Raw genomic sequence first — 20,417 nt, forward strand, 5'->3', positions numbered from 1 at the left:
AATTCACTCTCCAAAATGTTATTCAAAAGATGGATTGCAAACTAAGTGATGTAGAATCGTTGTAAATCTGTATGTAATTAGGATTTTATTTAATTAGGATATCCTGTAATTATGGAAAGTTTGTTTCCTATTACAGTTAGACTACTCCTTTGTACTTGTATATATACCCTCATTGTGGGATGAATAGAATTATCGAATTAACCCTGAATTGAAGTATTCTTTTTTATGTGGTATCAGAGCAAGTTCAATCCTTTGAACTTGCGCTGCATCCTTTGAATCCTGAATCCCGAAGAACACCACAAACCGCTGCGTACCACCATCGTTGAAATCAAACCATCCTGAATTTCAAACCACCATCACCCTACCTTTTTTTGGAAAAAGAAGGAAAAAAGAACCTTTTTTTTTTCCAAAACATACATATCCATCTTGAAACCCTAGAAAATCCAATCCTACGAAAATCCTGAATTCCTTAATGGTGCAATCAGAGAAACAAGCTATGGGGCATTAGGTAACTACCGAATTTTCTGTTATGGCTCAACACAAACAGAGTCCTTCTCTAGGCTTCTCAGGAGCTTCTTCACGCCGTCCTCTAGGTAAACCAAATACATATGCAAACAAAAGGTGCATTATCTGTGGGGAATTAGGTCATAGCAAGGAGCGGTGCTATGAAGTGATTGGTTACCCTGATTGGTGGGACTTCACCAAGAAACTGCGAAAGAATCTGGGCAACGCCGCTGTTGCTACTACAGAGGAAGTTTACCTAGATAATGCTTCCACTAATGTAGCACAGTCAGGTATGAAGGGTAAGGTTACTTTTAATAGTACATGGATAATTGATACAGGTGCATCTGACCATATGACCAATGACCCAAGTCTTGTGACAAAACTTAGACGTTCCCCTCAAAACGTTGTCTCTACTGCTGATGGTACTCCAACTCCGGTCACCGGAGAAGGTTCTATTGCTTTATCTGATACCTTAACCCTTGAATCTGTCTTAGTTGTTCCATCACTAGCTTATAATCTCTTGTCTGTTGGTCAAATTATTTTAGCTCTTGCATGTATTATGACCTTCTATCCGTCTTTCTGTGTGTTTCAGGACATTCTAACTCGACAGATTCTTGGTTATGGTGTTAGAAGGGGGAAACTATACTATCTGGATCTGACAGAGACTAGAAAGAACTTAGAACATCTTTTGGGAGAAGCTAATCAGATCAACGGGGTAGAGAATGCGAAGGAAGCTATATGGGTATGGCATTGCCGTTTAGATCATCTATCCTTTAGTTATCTTAAGAAACTGCAACCTCATTTGTTTTCAGTTGTTAGTGATTTGGATTTCCACTGTGACATATGTGAACTGGCCAAGAGTCACCGTATTTCATATTCACCAAGTTTTAATAAAAGCCCTGTTCCTTTTATGAAGATTCACTCTGATGTCTGGGGTCCTGCGAAAATTCCTCTCTTTTTGGAGCTCTGTATTTTGTAACGTTTATTGATGATTACACTCACATGACATGGGTGTCATTACTGAAGAATAAGAGTGATGTATTTGGAATGTTTACCGAATTTCACAAAATGGTGGCAACTCAGTATTAACAATCCATCAGAGTGTTTCAGTCTGACAATGGTGGAGAGTTCGTGAATGGCCCTATGATTGAGTTTTGCCGGTCACATGGAATTCGTCATCAAGCCTCCAATTCTTATACTCCTCAATAGAATGGTTTAGCAAAACGGAAGAACAGGCAGTTGATGAAAGTTGTTCGTGCTTCCTTGTTTGGCATGAATGTACCTCGGTCCTATTAGGGAGAAGCAATGAAATCAGCAGCATATCTTATCAACCGTACTCCTTCACGGGTGATTGAGTTTCAGAATCCTCATCAGAAGCTTCATAAACTTTTGACCATCCCTGCTATGCCTAATTTGGAGCCCCGAGTGTTTGGGTGCACAGCTTATGTTCATATTCCCAAGCCTCAAAGTAGCAAGCTTGATCCCCGTGCCCGTAAGTGTATATTTGTTGGTTATGCTGACTTCCAGAAGGGTTATCGATGTTATGATCCTCTTACTGGCACTATACATGTCTCTCTTGATGTTGCTTTTCATGAATCCGAGCCTTATTACTCAGGGGGAGCTTCTTAGTCTTCCCTTCAGGGGGAGAGAGGTTGTGAAGGGAATCCTCGTTCTATTATTGATTTTGATGCTTTTGAATACTTGAAAAATTTGGAGGAACGATTTGAAGGTAGAAATTCTGAAACAGGAAATGTAGTTGCCGAATAGAGCATTCTGAATTCCGAAACAGAAAATGCAACTACCGAACAGAGCGTTGTGAATTCCAAAACAGAAAATGCAACTGCTGAACAGAGCGTTGTGAGTTCTAAGACAGAAGAGACAACTTTTCTAGATAGTTTGAATCAAAATCAAGACGTATCTGAATCTCACACACAAGATATTCCCCCTTCTGCATCACCAACTGAAGATCCCGGTCAGAATGATCCACCTCAGTACCCCTAAACTTTAATGAGTCTTCTGAGTTAGAAAGTGTCAAACCTAGGAAATCACAAAGGGTTACCAAGGGAATTCCTAAGAAACAATATGAACCAGATATCAAAGCCAAAGCTAAATACCCTATAGCTAATTTTATGTCTAACCATAGGATTTCTGGGTCACATGCACTTGTTGTTGATCAATTATCTAATGTATATCTATTCCTAGTAACGTGCAGGATGCATTGACGGATCCAAAATGGACAAAGGCGATGAATGAAGAATTGGAAGCTCTTCAAAAGAATGCAACATGGGAGCTAGTACCTATGCCTGCTGGTTGGAAAGAAGCTTGTAGGATGTCGTTGGGTATTTACTGTGAAGCTTAATGCTGATGGAACTATTAATAGATATAAGGCGAGGTTGGTTGCCAAAGGATATACACAACGCTATGAGATTGATTATAAGGAGACTTTTGCACCTATGGCAAAGATTAATACTGTCCGGATTCTAATCTCACTTGCAACAAACAAAGATTGGCCCTTGCACCAGTTTGATGTGAAGAATGCGTTTCTTAATGGGAATTTGGAGGAAGAAGTGTACATGGATGTGCCCCTAGGTGTTAAGAATTACCCAAGTGACGTTGGCAAGGAGTACGTGTAAATTGTATAAGTCTTTGTATAGCCTGAAGCAGTCTCCAAGAGCTTGGTTTGGAAGATTTTCAAAGTCCATGAAAGCCTTTGGATATAGACAGAGAAATTCTGACCATACCTTGTTTATCAAACGCAAGAATGGTAAGATTACAGCTCTTATTGTGTAGGTTGATGACATGAGTGTTACAGGGGATAATCCGAAAAAGATTAATGAATTGCAAAAATATCTGTCAAAGGAGTTTGAAATGAAGGATCTAGGACAACTGAAGTATTTTCTAGGTATTGAAGTTGCAAGGTCTAAGAAGGGCATTTTGCTTTCACAAAGGAAGTATGTCCTTGATTTACTTGCTGAAACGGGGATGCTGGACTGTAGACCAATGGAGACACCCATTGAGATGAATCACAGACTTGCTATTTATTCTGATCAAGTTCCAACTGATATAGGGAGGTATCAACGTCTTGTAGGAATGTTGATTTATCTTTCACATACTAGACCTGATATTGCTTATGATGTGAGTGTTGTTAGTCAATTTATGCATTGTCCTAGTGAAGAGCATATGGATGCAGTCTTTCGTATTTTGAGGTGCTTGAAGATGGCGCTAGGTAAAGGGTTATTGTTTCAGAAAAAAGATGAATTGGAAGTTGTTGGGTACACAGATGTAGATTGGGCTGGTGATTAAACTGACAGACGTTCTACATCTGGGTACTTCACTTTTGTTGGAGGGAACCTTGTCACTTGGCATAACAAAAAGCAAAAAGTCGTTGCCAGATCAAGTGCAGAAGCTGAGTTCTGAGGTATGGCACATGGAGTCTTTGAAATGTTGTGGATTTGTAATCTCTTGAAAGACCTGGGTTACAAGCTTCAAAAGCCTATGGATTTGCATTGTGATAATACAGCTGCCATTGAGATTGCACATAATCCAGTTCAGCATGATAGAACAAAACATGTGGAGGTTGACCGTCATTTTATTAAAGAAAATCTTGACAGAAAGGTTATTCGCTGTCCATTTGTAAACTTAGAGGAGCAATTAGCTGATGTTCTTACTAATGGAGTGTCAATGAAGGTATTTGACAGCTCGATTGACAAGTTGGGCATGATAGACATCAATGCACCAACTTGAGGGAGAATATATATAAATCGCTGTAAATCTGTATGTAATTAGGATTTTATTTAATTAGGATATCCTGTAATTATAGAAAGTTTGTTTCCTATATATTAGAGTTAGACTACTCCTTTGTATTACTTGAATATATACCCTCATTGTGGGTTGAATAGAATTATCGAATTAACCCTGAATTGAAGTATTCTTTTCTACTGGTAATTGGTTCAATGTGATATTATATAATCAACTACAGCTTCCAAAGGTAATCGGAGACTTGTCGGTCATATTCTATAAATCAATTCTTAATTACAGCTTGCAAGAAAAATTGAATTCTTTGTCATATTATATATTAATCACCGAGCTCATCTGAGATTTCTCTTTTCATATGAAAGCCACAGCTAGAGCTTCATACTTGCAAATGTGTAGTAAGAGCTAGCTGCATGAGCCTAACCTGAACCTAAAGTAAAGCTACGGTTTGCGAGTGAAGTAGGAGAGAATCAATGGAAGTGGAGAAGCGTCCAGTTTGTGTAACAGGATTCATCAGTTCATGGCTGGTTATGAAGCTACTACAAAATGGTTACACTGTTCGAACAACTGTTAGACCTGATCCAGGTAAAAATTTACTTAATTGCTCTCTCAGATCCATATATATAACAACCGCACTCAATAATATAATAGGAGTCAAAGTTAGCTTAATTGTATTGTTGAGTCACTTCCTCTGAAGAGCTTAACTAACTGTTAAGAGACGGCTAGTAGTTTATACTTTTAATTGATTTTCAAGGTAGATAATGGGAATGCATACTTCTTTTTGGAGTCAGCTGGTTATACATACTTGGTAACGAAATTTTGTCTGCCAAAATTTTGAGTTACACTTTGCCGACAACGTATTCGTCCCAAAGCTCCAAAACAAAACAAAAAATATTAAAAAGCCATTCGTTGCTAATTGTGTATTCATATCATTATCGAGAGCACGAGAGAGCATACCCGCGCTTTGCTGCGGGATTTAGCAGATTGTTGAAGAAAGTAATTGCTTGTGTAGACAATATTATTGCTGATTTTATAATATTACATAGCAGAATATTTATGAAAACCAAGCAGCACAGAACTGAATAGCAATGGTGTACCCCCTCTTTGTTGCAGGACAGTTTACAATAATGACTGATATGAATAAAAAGGGCTTGATTGTGATAAAATAAGAGTTTCCTGCCTATAAAATTGTTTTGAGTTTACAAAGCAACGAAGATCAGTCATATATAATGCAGTGATATTGGCATTTTGTTTTTTGTTGATTACTCCTGCCTATAAAATTGTTGAGTTTACAAAGCACTACCAATCCGTCTACATTTTCATATTCAAAACTGTACAAATCTTCTGGTCCTTCACCATTCATTTCCTTTTTGTTGTTGGCTGCATCACTGCAAACAGAACTTACACAACGTAAATTACATTGAATTTGTAAGTAGAATATATATTTTGCTCAAACTATCGATTTAATTAAACTAACAATTTTTAACTACCTGTTCTAGCAATGATTTGATGATTGTGTCTGTATAAGAAAAAGAACTTTCAGCTATAGCGGCAACCAAAGTCTAATCATTGCTCATGTCACAGTCCCCCGACTTGATAAGCTTTTATCATGACTTTCAGCACAATACAAATTAGTGGCACTACAATCACTTTCTAAGAACCTTTTTTTCCTCGTCACCCTGGTCTTCAAAGCCATAACTATATTTAAAAATTGTCTATTATACTTAGGATCAGGGAAATGAAAATCCAAATTAAGACACGGTGGTACTTTTGTAGTCTAGTTATGCTGAGCCATTCTTTCATTTAATTGTAATATTTTGCTAGTATGCATCTGCATTCTTTATATTTTAAACGTTTGATATGATTTCTGATATCTCCCCCTGCTCTTAAATGGGTTAGAGATGCTATATTATTGAGCAAAGTTGCAATCCATATAATACATTTCTTTGTTTTGATAGCAATAGAGACTGCCAAGCAATGGAATTCTAAAAAGTTTGGACTCGTACAGTTAAGAACCAAGTAGAATATATATTTTTTTTTTCAGAAAGGGTACGTTGCAATAGCTTTTGATTAAAATAATCAGTGCAGGTTACAGTAACTTTCACAATAAATCAAACCAGAACCCCACATGCAGCAAGAGTTTCATTTCTAATTCAGATCATTATATTTAGTGCAAGAAACACAATACAAAAAGGTGAGAATGAAGGCCAGTTTAATTGTATTATGTTTGTTACACTATAGGCATAAATGAATTGAGCTTCCCAGAGTCAATTATAGCTTAATAAACATGTAATATCCCTGTGATGAATCAAAATCTTAAGAGCACTGTGAAGATTTTATGCACACTTGAAAGTGTGCCTTGTAATTCCGTTACTTAATGGCAGGTTAGAGAGATGCATTTGTTTCCTCCACATATTCAATTCCTCAGTCAGAGCATGTAGTCTTTTTTATATGCAGTACTTCTTTCTTTTACTTATTTTCACAACATTAGCATCAACTTTTTAGAGTTATGATTTAAATGACTGTGTAAGAACTTTACCTTTAAGAGGTTCGAATGATCTTTCAGATCCCAGTAGTTTCAATGCAACAGATTGGTCTACTCCAAAAACCTCACCCAATGCAAGCTGAATCATAAGCAAGTCATATTGTAAATATTGAATACAGATTCTCATAAAAAATAATAAGAGATTCAAAGATAACAACTGTTATTGAACAACAGGTAATGCTAATTTGAATTGAAGTATAATCCAACCAGGATTCGAAAGAGAGAAAAAAAAAAAAAAAAAAAAAAAAAAACAAGGCTATCTTTGAGGTTGGATTCATATATTCATTCATTTCAATCCCAATTAAGTTTTAGCAAGTCACCTGTGCAAAGTTTCAAACTTGGGAAATCGATTAGAACTACCGGAGTCAAAACCGCGATGATCAAAATGAAAGAGACTTGGGCTTTGAGAAAGAAGTATATCTTAATGAGCATACCTTGCTTGGAGAAATTCGAGGGCAAAGCTACAATCAGTGTGAGATAGGTCTGCACATCTTCTACGAACTGAGCTCCACAAAGTGTTGGTCCATTCATTCTATGAACAAAACTGGCTAGCATCTTGAAATTCCAAGATCAAACCCTAAACAAAAACAAACTAATCAGAATTCCCAGAAATAACACAAAAGGCAAATCAACAATTACTCAAATATCAATGCCATAAAGGAAATGAATGCAAAAATTTCTTCGATTTAGGTGTGGGATCCAAAATTATGAGCAACTGAACCCCAAGGGAACACCATCAATAAAAAAAATTTAAATTCCAATTCTAGGGTTTTCTGAATACGTCCTAGAAAGCAAATAATATCGCACACAAATTTTCTATTCTAAACCTCAGCTCTCCTTATCAACAGTACTTCTCTTAGGAACAAAAGTGAAGTTTTTTAGGAGTTAAAAGAAGTTTCTGATTCAGTCCACTCAACTCCAGTATTACCACTCTTTTGAACTGCTCGTTATACTTGAAATCTAACTCAATTTGTTCTTCCCATAGTTTCCATTTTTAAAACACTTTGTGCAAAGTATAGTAGATACATAAATCAGTAAGCTTCAGGACAGAAAACTATGAACAAATTCATTCCGGATGAATTAAAGAAGTCATGAAAATACCTTGTTATACTTGTGGTGTCCAGAGTCACAAAGTCCGCCACAATTGATACAAACCATCTTCTCTTTCTTCAACACCAAAAACAATAGCAATTGAAATCCATACCTATTGATGCATTTTCCCGGTGAGATGCAGCGGCAAGAGATCCTTTTGATCCTCACAGACAAATAAAAGAAAAACACTCAGCAAGTAAGAAAAAAAAATAGTGAACTTATAACTACAGGCAAAAAATAGTTACCTATGTTCATTGCAGGTGGGAGTGTAGAATTAGGAGAATCAATAGATATAATGGATTGGAGTACACTAAGCAAAATTTAGGCACCCCTTTAACGATCAATATGCCCGTAAGAGGCAGGAACACGTAATGAACGATTATGATCCCAACAACAATAGATTTCTGTATTGTTGACCCTCTCAAACCTGAAAGAACAATAACCAAGTTATACCCAATTACTGTACGCATGAATCTAGGAAAGGTATACTTTGAAATATAATTGGCAGTTATACCTTTAAGGAGGTTTCCTTCAATTGCCAAAGTGAGAACAGGGATAGCTCCATCCCTGCAATCATAAACAGAGAAGTTACAAAACCAAATTCCGCACATGAACAATCGAATCAGATGAGCTTCAATTAATGAAAGAAAGAGATAACAAAAACTCTCACCTACACAGATAAGTGTACCAAATCCATTTGTTTGTTTTCCAAATGGATTTGTTTATTCAGAAAAGGTCACACAACAAAAAAATCAAAACTCTACCTTGTAATTTTTGAATCAACCATCCAGATTCCAAACTGCAGGACAAACAAAACATCAAAAACCATATCAGTCAAAAGCCAAGTTTTGAAATCACTCAAAGCGAAGAGTCTACCTTTGATCATCTTTCGATCAACAACCAACGGCAGAAGACGAAACCTGCAAACTCTGAACTCTCTCTCCCAATTCCTTTGTCTTCTAAGCAGATATAGAATACGTTCCCCGTCTCTCACTCTCTCTCCTCGTGCGAACGAAAGAAACACACACACTCTCTCTCTCTCTATCCAACTCGTAGATTCTGGAAAGCGAGAGAGTGAAAATATCTAGAGCTGTTTGGCAGGGCCGTTACTTAAGAGAAAGCCAGCAAAGTCAGTCGAAAGAATTCAATTTGAAACAGAAGACTATTACTCTAACACTGTAGATCAGTTCCAGACCTACCTGTTTCTGCGCAGCGAAGAAACGAAGACGCGAGAAGTTAAAAACGAACTCCAGCACAAATAATAACCCTAAAACATCAAAACACATATCCATTCAAAACCAACCACAACAAAAAACTCATCTCATTACAGAATGAGTAAAGCAAGGAGAAATAGCATTACCTTTGTTGTTGATATTCGATCTCGACTGAGAATTCGATGCATCGGTTTACTTTAGAAGGGGACATCAAGCCCGATATAGGTGTTTGGTAATTGATCACTACACGTGGAACCTTGGACAGACTGAGCAAGATGATGTTAATACGTGTACAAAGCAATGGCAGCCTGAGATTGTAGGTGAAAAGCAAGGGCAAAAACGTCCTTTCGACACCCAATGAACAGGTGTGAACAGTAAGTTTGTCTTTCGTATATTTAGAATGTGGGCGATGAATATTTTCTCAGTAAAGGCTTTGTCCCTATTATTATTCAATGACATATTTTTCCAGACCCAAAAAAAAAAAAAAGAGTGACTTTTGTTGACGTATATTTTTATAATAAAGGAATGTGCAACTGATTATTATTCGATGACTTTTATCGACTACATATGGCACCCAATAGATGTTTTTCTTTATGCTTAATTTAAAAGAGTCGATGTGTAGTTGCTTGTTGGTTATTTAGAATTACCATTAAGGAGAACACGTGTGTAAATTTCATTAACATTAAGGGATGGGTGGTCTAGGGATAAAAATTGTGGTTATCTTTACGTTGTTGATTTTGAGTTCCTGAGAGTAAACAACCTCGTAATAACATTTTCTTGGTGTAACTTATTTTGATATACATTTTTTTTTGAATAAGGATTTGATTTTATTAGATATCAAAGCCATGAAGAAACAGGCCAGAGTCTAACAGAACTTACATAAGAAAAGTCGGAATTTAACCGGGTATCCTATCTAAGTCACTTCTAAACTCATTAAAGCTAAAATGGTCGCTCGCTGAAACAACAAGCCAACAAAATAAGTAAGGAATAATCTCACTTCCTAAGGCAAAATCAATTCATCTAGTCTAATCTGCCAGCACTCAATTGTGGTACACATATCAACTAGAAATATCTTAGAAAGTATATAGAAATCACTCCCACTTGAGAAGTCTTGATGTTCAGAATGTCTTGAAATTTTGTACCTTAAGCAAGCACTTGCTCTTTCCCCTTAGGGTTAGAGTTAGTGCTTGTTTCAGGTTCATCTGCAGCTAACAACCTCGGCATCAGGTTGGTCTTTTTGCTCTTTATCTTTTCTTGTTCTCCATCCTTTTTTCTTCCTTTTCCTGCTGTTCCATATGGCAGCTTGTTCACACTTCCAACAGGACGTCCTCTCTTTCTCTTAGGTTGATCATTATTGTTCGGAGGTCCCTCCAACAATCCCATATTCACTGCCTCCAAATTCTTTTTTCCAATAGCAAGACTTAAACGCAATTTTTTTGGAGAGATAGTTACCTCATCATGTTCCCTACTACGGCGTTGTCCTGTGATTGGATCTTCGTTGAGTCTTGGTTCACTTAGTTCTCTGATCTGCACTTGTCTTCGATGTCGACGCATGGCTAGCACAGATTGAGGTAAAATAGCTTCGGGTATACTATTAGGGATTTGAGCCTTGAAAATCAGAGTTTGGTTGTTTATTGTCACCCTATTGACATTAGGGTTTTCCAGTCCCCGTAATAAGGCTAAAGCCGTGGGTTGCTCCACCGTGCCAATGGGTATGTCACGGTCTTCATCCAGATCCGGCCCTGAACAAGGGATGCCGACATGGGTAACTAGGCCGCAGGTGCCACACCTTCCAAACAGTTTATCATACCGAAACTGCACCATGAACTGGACTTCGTCTTCCACCCTGAAACGGCGACGAAACAGGAGGGGTTTGACATAGTCGATCTCGACTCTAATGCGCAAAACTCGCGTCCGAAACGCGGGGCGATCAACCTCCATGAACTCGCCTAGGGTACTCCCAATCAGTCGCATAATCCGTTCGGATCTGAAGGCCGGTGGCACTCCTTGTAGTGTCATCCAATATGATGATTTCTTCAGTGGGATCTCCCTTGCCGAACTGACACCGTCGTACGGAGATAAGGCTATAGGAGCCCTGTTATATCCCCATGGTCCTCCTTTCCAAACCCTATTCACATCCGAAGGGTCTGTAAAGGTGAACAAAACCCGATCGTCTTCTCCGAGTTCTTCAACATTCAATCTGCCATTGGTTCTCCATGCAGATCGAAACAGGCCAAGGAAAGAGCGACGAGAATATTCCCGTGCCGTGAGTAGCTTGCCTACCATGAATGCTTCAGGTTGTCTCAATCCTTTTGATGGACGCAAATCCACCGGTTGCTTGCCATCAGCCAACGCTAGGGAGGAGGCCAAGCGGGCTGCCATTGCATCAATTGCCATTGACGTGAGAGAGAGGCTACGCAGTCAAGAAACCCTAACCCTAGTTTTAGGAGGGAGAGAGAGACGGCTGCGGCTAGATATTTTTCATTTTTGACATTCTAGTCTCGATTTATTTTGATATACATTATCGACTCATATATGAGCAACTTAATTTCTTAGTATTTAGTTTTTTTAGGATTGGCACAATAAGTGTTAATTATTATGATAATGGGAAACTATATTATATTATCGAGATTAGAAAGAAAAATTCATCTCGTCTCTATTAGTAAAGCCAGGCCTGATTATTCTGAAAAAAAAAAGCGAGGCCTGATTTACTATTCATCTTTAGTGAAATATTCAATCTTCCCAAGTTGCCCCTCATTAATTTGAAGATTGCCTAACAAACTATTCGACCTCCCTTTTGTTTGCATTACTTTTGCCTTTTGGTGTCTTTTTCAAGTTCCCAAATTGCCTTTGACCAATTTGAAGATTGCTCAACAAACCATACACACCAAAGAAATTTTGTTGCTAGGCTATTATTTTGTTAATTTTGAACAAATTTAAATAAAAAAATCACAAAAAGGTAGGGATGACACAAAAATAAATAGGGTTATTTTATTTATACGTTTTTGTTTCACCATGACACATAGTAGGATTATATCAATCAAATTTTTTATCAAAATTAACCAAATAGGGTTTTTATCAAAATCACCAAAAAAAAGAAAGATGACACGAAAAAAAATAGGGTTATTTTGTATATATATTTTTGTTTCACCATGAGGAAAAAAAAATTGCACGCAATAGGATTATATCGAGCAAAGTTTTTTTTTTTTAATCAAAATTAACCAAGTCAAGTGTGAGTGTATAAATTGTAACAAAATTGTATCGAACACTTGTAAAACGATAGAAAAAAAAAAACACTTTGCACGCGCGTGCAAGAAATCTAGTATTTGAAAATGAAAGGGTTATCGACTGTACAACATTAACATATGCACATATTGGTGTTTGATAATGGCCAGAATGCAAGAGAGACATTAGATATCACTACCCTAACTATAGCATCAGAAAAGCTTCACATCTTCAATGGAGATATGAATCAACCCGAAAGTTTTAGTGCCGCAATTGAAGGATGCATCGGGGTCTTCCATGTTGCTCATCCTATGCCTAACAAAGAACTTGATGAAGAATCAGTAACCAAAAAATCTGTAGAAGGTACCATAGGAATATTGAAAGCCTGCCGAAATGCCAAGACTGTGAAGAGGGTTGTATAGACTTCTAGTGCAGCAACTGTTTCTTATAATGGCAAAAACAAGGACATTGTCGATGAGAGTTCATGGAGTGATATTGAATATCATAGGTACCTTAAATTATTTAGAACTTCAAATGTGGCTCAGTGGTTGCCAAGACCAAAACAGATCGAGCAAGGAGTCCTGGAGTTTTCGGAAAAAAAATGGATTAGCTAGAACTCGTCACTTTAATCCCTCCATTCGTCCTTGGTGGATTTAGCTGCAAAGATCTCCCTGGGTCAGTGGAGTTGATCCTATCCATGATTCTAGGTATGCTATTATTATTATTTTTTAGTTTTGCCAAACAGTGACATACTTTATGTCTAAGGTTGCTTTATAGTCTCACAAATTATGTTATTTAATATGTAATATTTGTTTAGTAACATACGATCACATGCTATATATGTCTCGCCTATGAAGTATTTCATGTCATTGAAGATAGTGTAGCAAGTCATATTGCCAGATTATCAATTGAAATCATGGACTATTAGATGGAAATTTATTTATTCTTGATTGTCTAGCAAAAAAAAAAGAAGTAATACTATCCACTTAAACCAATATAGATTAGACAATTAAGCGTTGCTTTAAATGTTTGTCTAAATTGTCTAGCAAAAAAGTAATTCATACGGTCAATTTAAACCAGTATAGAGGCAGTCTAATAGTGTAGCAAGTCATGTTACTAGATTATTAATCGAAATCATCGACTTTTAGATAGAAAACTTGTTTATTGTTGATTGTCTAGCAAAAAAATAGAGTCATACTGTCAATTTAAACTAGTATAGATGAGATAAATACTCCTTTAAATGGTTGTCTAAATTGTCAGCTGTATATCAGATGTTTCATGTTTGACACTAAGTAACGTACCAATGTTCATGTTATTATTTGCATTTTAGTTTGTGTATGCAGGAAATGCAGATAAGTATACACATCTTCACAAGCTGAGTTTGGTACATGTAGATGATTTGGTTAACGCCCATATCTTTCTTTTTGAAAATTCTAATGCTAAAGGGAGGTACATTTGTTCATCAACTCCAACATCAATAGACGAAATGTACCGATTTCTTTCTATAAAATACCCGAATTTTCAGATGCCAACTGTAGGAGTGATCAAGTCAATAATGCAGCCAAAGCCAAGGTCAACACGCAAGTCAAAATGATCAGGACAAGACCATTCCAGAAGACGCCACGTGTAAGGCTGAGATGCTTCTGCAAGAAACCAATGCTGGAATTAGTTAGCCATGCTTAACAGAAATTAGTTATAATTAAGCTGCAATTAGTGACAATTAGGAATGTAATTAGTTACAATATGCTATCGCCCTTTCTATATAAAGGCATGTGTATTAGTTGTGTACTTAATTAAGCAAGATCAAAGTAATAACATCATCTGCTAAGTAGCACCGACACAGGTACGAGTATTCAGATACGATGCTGCGATATGTGGATACGACAAATTCAAAATATTTTAAAATAAGGATACGCGAAGCATACGTCTATTAAATATATTTTTTAATATATATATATATATTAATTTTTAAAATATAAATAAAACATGTATAATATAGAGAAAGAAATTAACCGTTAATCCTTCTTAACTAGACTAACAGTATGCCATATATAGAGGTCAGTTTTCCTCATCATCAATTAATACACACCAAGTCACCAAACTCTTTCGTTTTCCTCCATATAAAAAATAAATAAAAAAATTACATTTATAAGCCCATATATAGGTGGATAAGGTCGATTGATATTCAATTTAGGGATGAGACGATAGCCTCTGAGAAAGTATATTTGGCCTTCCCCACGTTCTCTTTTGCAATACTGCAAGTCTGCAATCATGGATTCCTTAAGATCTTTGACAACCAGGCTCTTTCTCTCCCTCTCCAAGAAGAGGAAAAGAAGCTCCAAACGAAGGAGGAGAAGAGAAGAGAGGAGAAGAACGTACCGGAAGCTTCAGCTGTTTTTCAAAGTCTAATCGAAGAAAGTCTGTATCTTGAGGTCTGATCGAAGAGAAGCGGCTGCTGCAGATAGTCTAAACAAATAGCCTTGGGTAGGTCTTTATCTTTTATGTTTTTTCTTTTTTTTTTAAAGGAAAATGTCAGTTGTACCCCCTCGTATCCAATTTAATTACAAAAATTCGTATCCTATTCAGATACGACGTATCCAGACCGTATTTAAATCAGAATCCGCGTATCCAAGACGTATCGTACCCGTATCCCGGATCGGTACGGGATATGAGGCCAAAATACCGTATCCGTGCTTCATAGAAATTCATCTGTGATTCTCTCTCACCTTCATCTTCTTCTTCTTCGTTCTTCCAAACCCTACTCTCAGCACCAACAACTCAGTGAGTATTCCAGATGCTATCATTTTTCATCATTCCAATCTCAGATTTTAGAAAATATTGATAAATTTTTTTTTTCAACAATTGATATTTACTATAAAATTCAAATAAAAACAAATATTGAATAACAAAAACAGAAAACTATTTTTTCTTCATTTTCGATGCAATATATTAAGTATGCATTAATATTCTCCTTTAAATGCACTTATTAATTAATTTTTTATAGAATTTTATAAGATAAATAAGTCAACTAATGAAGGTAATTATTATAATTATCTGTTTATAAGGAATAATTAGTTTAATTAACTTTTAACTAGCAAGGCCACCCACTATGTGTGTGGAGTGAAGTTAAAAGTAGTGAAAAAACTTCCCCTACAACTGCCACATTTTCTGCTTTTTAATTTTTTTTTCTATTTTACAATTTACCATATCAACCATATTGATTCATTATAATTCATAGTTTTTTTAATAAATAAAGATTAAATTGGTAAAAAATTTCAATTTTGCTTTCTTCTCTTAATAATTACTAGCAACGTGCCCACGTTTCTCGCGGGTGATAATGTGATGTTAATGGAAAATAGATCGACTATTTATTTTTTAAACATATAATAGTGATGGTTTGGGTATTTTTTCACAATACTCTTTTATTTATTTATATTTTATTAATTTAATTGGATAATTATGTTATTAAAGGGTATTATAGGCACTTTTAAAATTTGGTGAAGTTTTTGACACCAAAAGAGACCTCTAATTATAGTAGTAGAGATATAGATAGATCAAGATAAAAATGCAAGCCAACCAATAGCTTAACAGCATCTTTAAAAATAATTGTGTGTGGGGGGTGGGGCCCACTCCGGCCCTATATTATTCCGCCATTGCCAGAGACTTGTTGGTCATATTCTCGTATTAAATTAAACACCAGCTTGCGAAGTTGCAAGAGAAATTGGCTTCTTGGTCATATATTATATCACTAATCACCAGGTGAAGCCTCTCAGATTTCCCTATTCATATGAAAACCACATCTAGAGCTAGCTGCCGAGCCTGACTTGAACCTAAAGTAAGCTACGGTTTGCGCGTAAATTAGGAGAGAATTGATGGAAGAGGAAAAGGGTCCAGTTTGTGTAACGGATGGAACTGGATTCATCGGTTCATGGCTGGTTATGAAGCTTCTGCAAAATGGTTACACTGTTCGAACTACTGTTAGACCTGATCCAGGTACGTGTTTTACTTACTCTCGGACTCTCCGAGATCTGTATATCAGTCTCACTCTTTCCTGCTTTGGATCAAGAATGCAGTAGTAAATGTCATGTTATTAATTGCGTTGTTCAGACACTTCCGAAGAGCTTAATTAATTAACTTTGTAGAGACAGCTGACCGGTAGTAGTGTAGTACTACTCTTTTATTGATGAATAAGCATAACAAAAACTCTTTTATTAATTTTCAAGGTATATAGGGGAATTTTGACTTCCTTTTAGAAACGATTAATGTACATTATTGACCCATTTTGTAACAATTTAAATTCTTAGTGTTGTAATCATTTTAGAATTAGCACAACCATAGCGTGATAAGTTAAAATTATAGTGGAGAATGGGTTATCTTAAGTCAAGGATCCGACTATTTCGTCTCTTTTTTTATCAAAGGAGTTCATTGTAATTTGTAACAAAAAATTAACACATACATTTGTCGGTGTTTAATATCGGCCAGAATGCAAGAGAGACATCAGCTACCTCACAAGCCTGCCTAGAGCATCGGAGAAGCTTCACATCTTCAATGGGGATCTGAACCAACCTGAAAGTTTTAATGTAGCAATTGAAGGATGCACCGGGGTCTTCCATGTTGCTCATCCTATGCCTAACAAAGAACTTGATGAAGCATCGGTAACCAAACAATCTGTAGAAGGTACCCTAGGCATATTGAAAGCTTGCCTAAATGCCAAGACTGTGAAAAAGGTTGTTTACACTTCTAGTGCAGCAACTGTTGCTTATAGTGGCAACAACAAAGACATGGCGGATGAGAGTTCATGGAGTGATATAGAGTACCATAGGTCTCTTGGATTATTTAGGAGTTCATCGTATGTGGCTGCAAAGACCAAAACAGAGCAAGCGGTACTGGAATTTGCAGAAAAAAATGGATTAGAACTTGTGACTTTGATCCCTCCATTCGTCCTTGGTGGTTTCATCTGCAAAGATCTACCTGGTTCAGTGGAATTGATCTTATCCATGATATTAGGTAAGTATTAGCATGAACTTTTATTTTCGCAAAAGAACATATTCAAATATGTACAGTTGCTTCACAATCTCACAAGTTATGTTGTCTGACGATGTCTAATATATTTATCGTCACATAGGCTCGCATGTTGATTCTTATTGTGTCATTTTATATATATATATATATATATATATATATATATATATATATATTTAAAGTCACAAAAGCTCGCATATTTTTATGCAATGTTGTGGTGCTAAATATGTTACCAAGTCATCAATAGAAAATCATTGATTTTAGACGAATATTGTTTATTGCGAAATGTCTATCAACATATTATGTCACATTGTGAATTTGAACCACTTTATATGTTAGATATCAGATCTTTGACGTTAGAGAGGATGTACCAATGTGTTTTTATTTACATTTTATTTTCTGCATCCAGGAAAAGCAGATAACTTTACACAACTTCACAAGCTAAGTTTGGTACATGTAGATGATTTGGTTAGTGCGCATATCTTTCTTTTTGAAAATTCTAATGCCAAAGGGAGGTACATTTGCTCTTCAACTCCAACATCAATAGACGAAATGTACCGATTTCTTTATGCAAAATACCCTGAATTTCGCATACCCACAACTCAGTGAGTAATTCCATTCCAATTGTTCTCATCTTCACTCTTCCCATCATTTTAATCTCCGAATCCTCCGATAGATAATAAAACTCTATTATTAACCTTCCTATTGGCTTGCATGCAGATCACTGAAAGAAGCTTACAAAATTTGTGGTTTCTCATCGAAGAAGCTCCTGAATACTGGATTCACATTTAAGCATGGCCTCGATGACATATTGACTGGAGCATTTCAATCTTGCAGAGAAAAGGGTTTTCTAGAAAGGTTCTTTGGCAAAATGGACACATGACTCCATAAAAACATTCTACTCAATTGTTTTTTTTTTTGCTTACTTGACCTCCATCTCTTTTGAATTATTGAATTCACACACACACACACATCTATTGATGCGGTGTTGGGAGGCATGATCTACAGAGTCGTGGGCTTGGACACTCTGTCCCGATACCTGTCAAGACAGAAATATGTCAGGGAGGCCGGGGTTGCCCCCCTATAACTCTCCGATGTCTAAGACAATATTTTCTTGTGAGATAAAGACAGAGAAAGGTACAGAGTGGAATAGTGGACTTATTTGATTGGGAAGAATTTTCCCTTTTTATAGGAGATATTGGGCGGTGTATTTTGCTCACTTTTCGATGTGGGAGTGTTTTCCCTTATATGTCAAGGGCTGGGTGACTAATGCTTGGTGCATATCTTATAGCATTTGGTGACAATTTCATAGCTTTTAGTGGCTATCGAGCCATATATTTCCGGTGTTTGTACCTTTGTACACATGTGATATAAACAATATCCTCTTATAAAATGACAATAGACAATGAATTATAACGAACTAGTATTTTCTTGAGCTAATTTCATTTTACCTTCCTAACATTTATATGTTAAATTAGTTGTGGCCATGCACTTTTAATTTCATCACATGTATCTTTGTGCTCTCCAATTTAATAAATTATGTCCAATAATTTTTTTTTTTCCCAAGTACTTTGTAACTTGAAAATGTGGCTCTAATGGGCTCCTTTGTATGATGATGATTACTAATGTGCAAGCGTGATGAAATTAGAAGTGCAGGGGCACAAATGATTTAGAGTGTAAGGATCAGGGAGGTAAAATGAAATTTGCCCTATGTTCTTTATAGACATCTCAACTAGTTATTTTAACTTTACATTAGAAAGACTCTAAACCTGTGATCTTATGAGTTACGCTCATCCATGGCAACAATCCCTTTCCAATCCAAATGTCACAACCAATGATGCACAAAAGATTTTTGCACCTACTTTGTCATTAATGGAGACACAATTCATTGATTTAAACAAGGTATAATTTGAATGTATGAACTTTGCTGCGGATTAAAAAGCTAGAAGAGAAAATTCTAGAACCCTTATTAAGTTCTTAGTCTAAATTTTCTTCAAATTTTTGTTGGAGGATGAGAGTTTTTGGGAGGGAGATCGACGGTGGTTTTTGATTTTGTCTTTTTTGTTTTCTGTTTTTTTTCCCCTTCAGTTTGGGTTATTTATTTTTGTGTTCTGGGTTATTGCTGCATGCTTCTTAGTTACTTAGATTGAGTTAGTATTAATTGTTCATGCTACTTGGCTGTAGAGGTTTTGTTGTCGATGGTTAGTTCCACCGTCTCCAAAGTGGATTATTATATCCTCCTTTTTTTGTTCTGGTTACTATTGCATGTTGCTTAGTGAATTAGTGGGTCATGACCATTTGATTCATGAGTGAAAGTTTTAGAATTTTTTGTTGGGTAAGTTCTTAAGTTTGCATGCAAAAAAAAAAATGGAGCTATAGTGAGTGACTTAATGATTAGTAATTTATTGTTTTGTATCTGAATAATATAATCAAGGTTATAATAAAAATTCAAAAGGTGGTCTAGTGAGCAAACTTTTTTATTTAAAAGCAAAAAAGAGGTGTAGAGAGTATAAGGTGTCATATGAGCAAATTTGAAGGTCCCAACAGAAATTCTCTTGACACATATATACTTGACTTGCAATCGAGTAGTTAATGTGTATTCTTAGTTGTTATGTATTCTCAATTATTATATAATAAAATAAAATTGATAAAACACTTTTTAATGTTTGTAATAAATTGTAACTAAATAACACTAACCAATAACTATATTGCAACATGTTTTTTAACCTAAGGTGCTAGTTTCGCAGCCCCCAAACCCTAATCCTCAACCTACGACGTCCCCGTCCCTTTTCACTACAACCACAACCCAACCATGTCGATTATCGATGATGTCACTGCCTCCTTCGCAACTTCCTTGGCCCTAGCTGGTGGTGGGGAGGTGATTGACATAACGGCAATGGCAGGCGGATCTCAGCGCAGGGCGTCGCAATCCTATCTCCTAGCCCGTCCTTTGGCAGCCAAACCTGCAGCTTTGAGTGATCTGAAACACTTTTTTAAGCGTGTATTGGTGCTTGACAAAGATTTCAAGATCCAAGAGAGAGCGCCCAACCGCTTTGTTCTGA

General features: G+C 36.4%; 1 protein-coding gene, 1 long non-coding RNA gene and 1 pseudogene across 6 annotated transcripts; 2 read left to right on the top strand and 1 right to left on the bottom strand.

Moving 5' to 3' along the window:
- Positions 1 to 5,375: 5,375 nt before the first annotated feature.
- On the bottom strand, positions 5,376 to 9,373 carry LOC112181622. Of its 3 annotated transcripts, XR_005804984.1 has the most exons (11): positions 9,255 to 9,373; positions 9,094 to 9,161; positions 8,771 to 9,003; positions 8,659 to 8,693; positions 8,409 to 8,461; positions 8,140 to 8,321; positions 7,904 to 8,048; positions 7,237 to 7,379; positions 6,797 to 6,881; positions 5,748 to 5,955; positions 5,376 to 5,645 (listed from the first exon to the last, which is right to left on the bottom strand). It is a non-coding gene; the product is annotated as an uncharacterized LOC112181622 (long non-coding RNA). The 3 variants fall into 3 exon arrangements; XR_002929006.2 differs by lacking the exon at positions 5,748 to 5,955; XR_005804985.1 differs by lacking the exon at positions 5,748 to 5,955 and having other exon boundaries at positions 9,094 to 9,099; positions 9,255 to 9,269.
- Positions 9,374 to 12,473: 3,100 nt separating this feature from the next.
- LOC112167395 lies at positions 12,474 to 13,971 on the top strand (annotated as a pseudogene).
- Positions 13,972 to 14,430: 459 nt separating this feature from the next.
- LOC112182421 (vestitone reductase) lies at positions 14,431 to 18,795 on the top strand. Of its 3 annotated transcripts, none has more exons than XM_040512862.1 (6): positions 14,431 to 14,817; positions 14,920 to 15,114; positions 16,093 to 16,326; positions 16,816 to 17,340; positions 17,765 to 17,960; positions 18,076 to 18,795. In XM_040512862.1, the coding sequence occupies exons 3-6, from the start codon at positions 16,206 to 16,208 to the stop codon at positions 18,236 to 18,238; spliced, it is 1,005 nt and encodes a 334-aa protein (XP_040368796.1). In that variant the 5' UTR covers positions 14,431 to 14,817; positions 14,920 to 15,114; positions 16,093 to 16,205; the 3' UTR covers positions 18,239 to 18,795. The 3 variants fall into 3 exon arrangements, with proteins under 3 accessions (XP_040368796.1, XP_040368795.1, XP_024176687.1); XM_040512861.1 differs by having other exon boundaries at positions 16,099 to 16,326; XM_024320919.2 differs by having other exon boundaries at positions 14,920 to 16,326.
- Positions 18,796 to 20,417: the final 1,622 nt, after the last annotated feature.

The sequence above is a fragment of the Rosa chinensis genome, chromosome 1, assembly GCF_002994745.2.
Source record: "Rosa chinensis cultivar Old Blush chromosome 1, RchiOBHm-V2, whole genome shotgun sequence".
In the NCBI taxonomy this organism is placed as follows: domain Eukaryota; kingdom Viridiplantae; phylum Streptophyta; class Magnoliopsida; order Rosales; family Rosaceae; genus Rosa; species Rosa chinensis.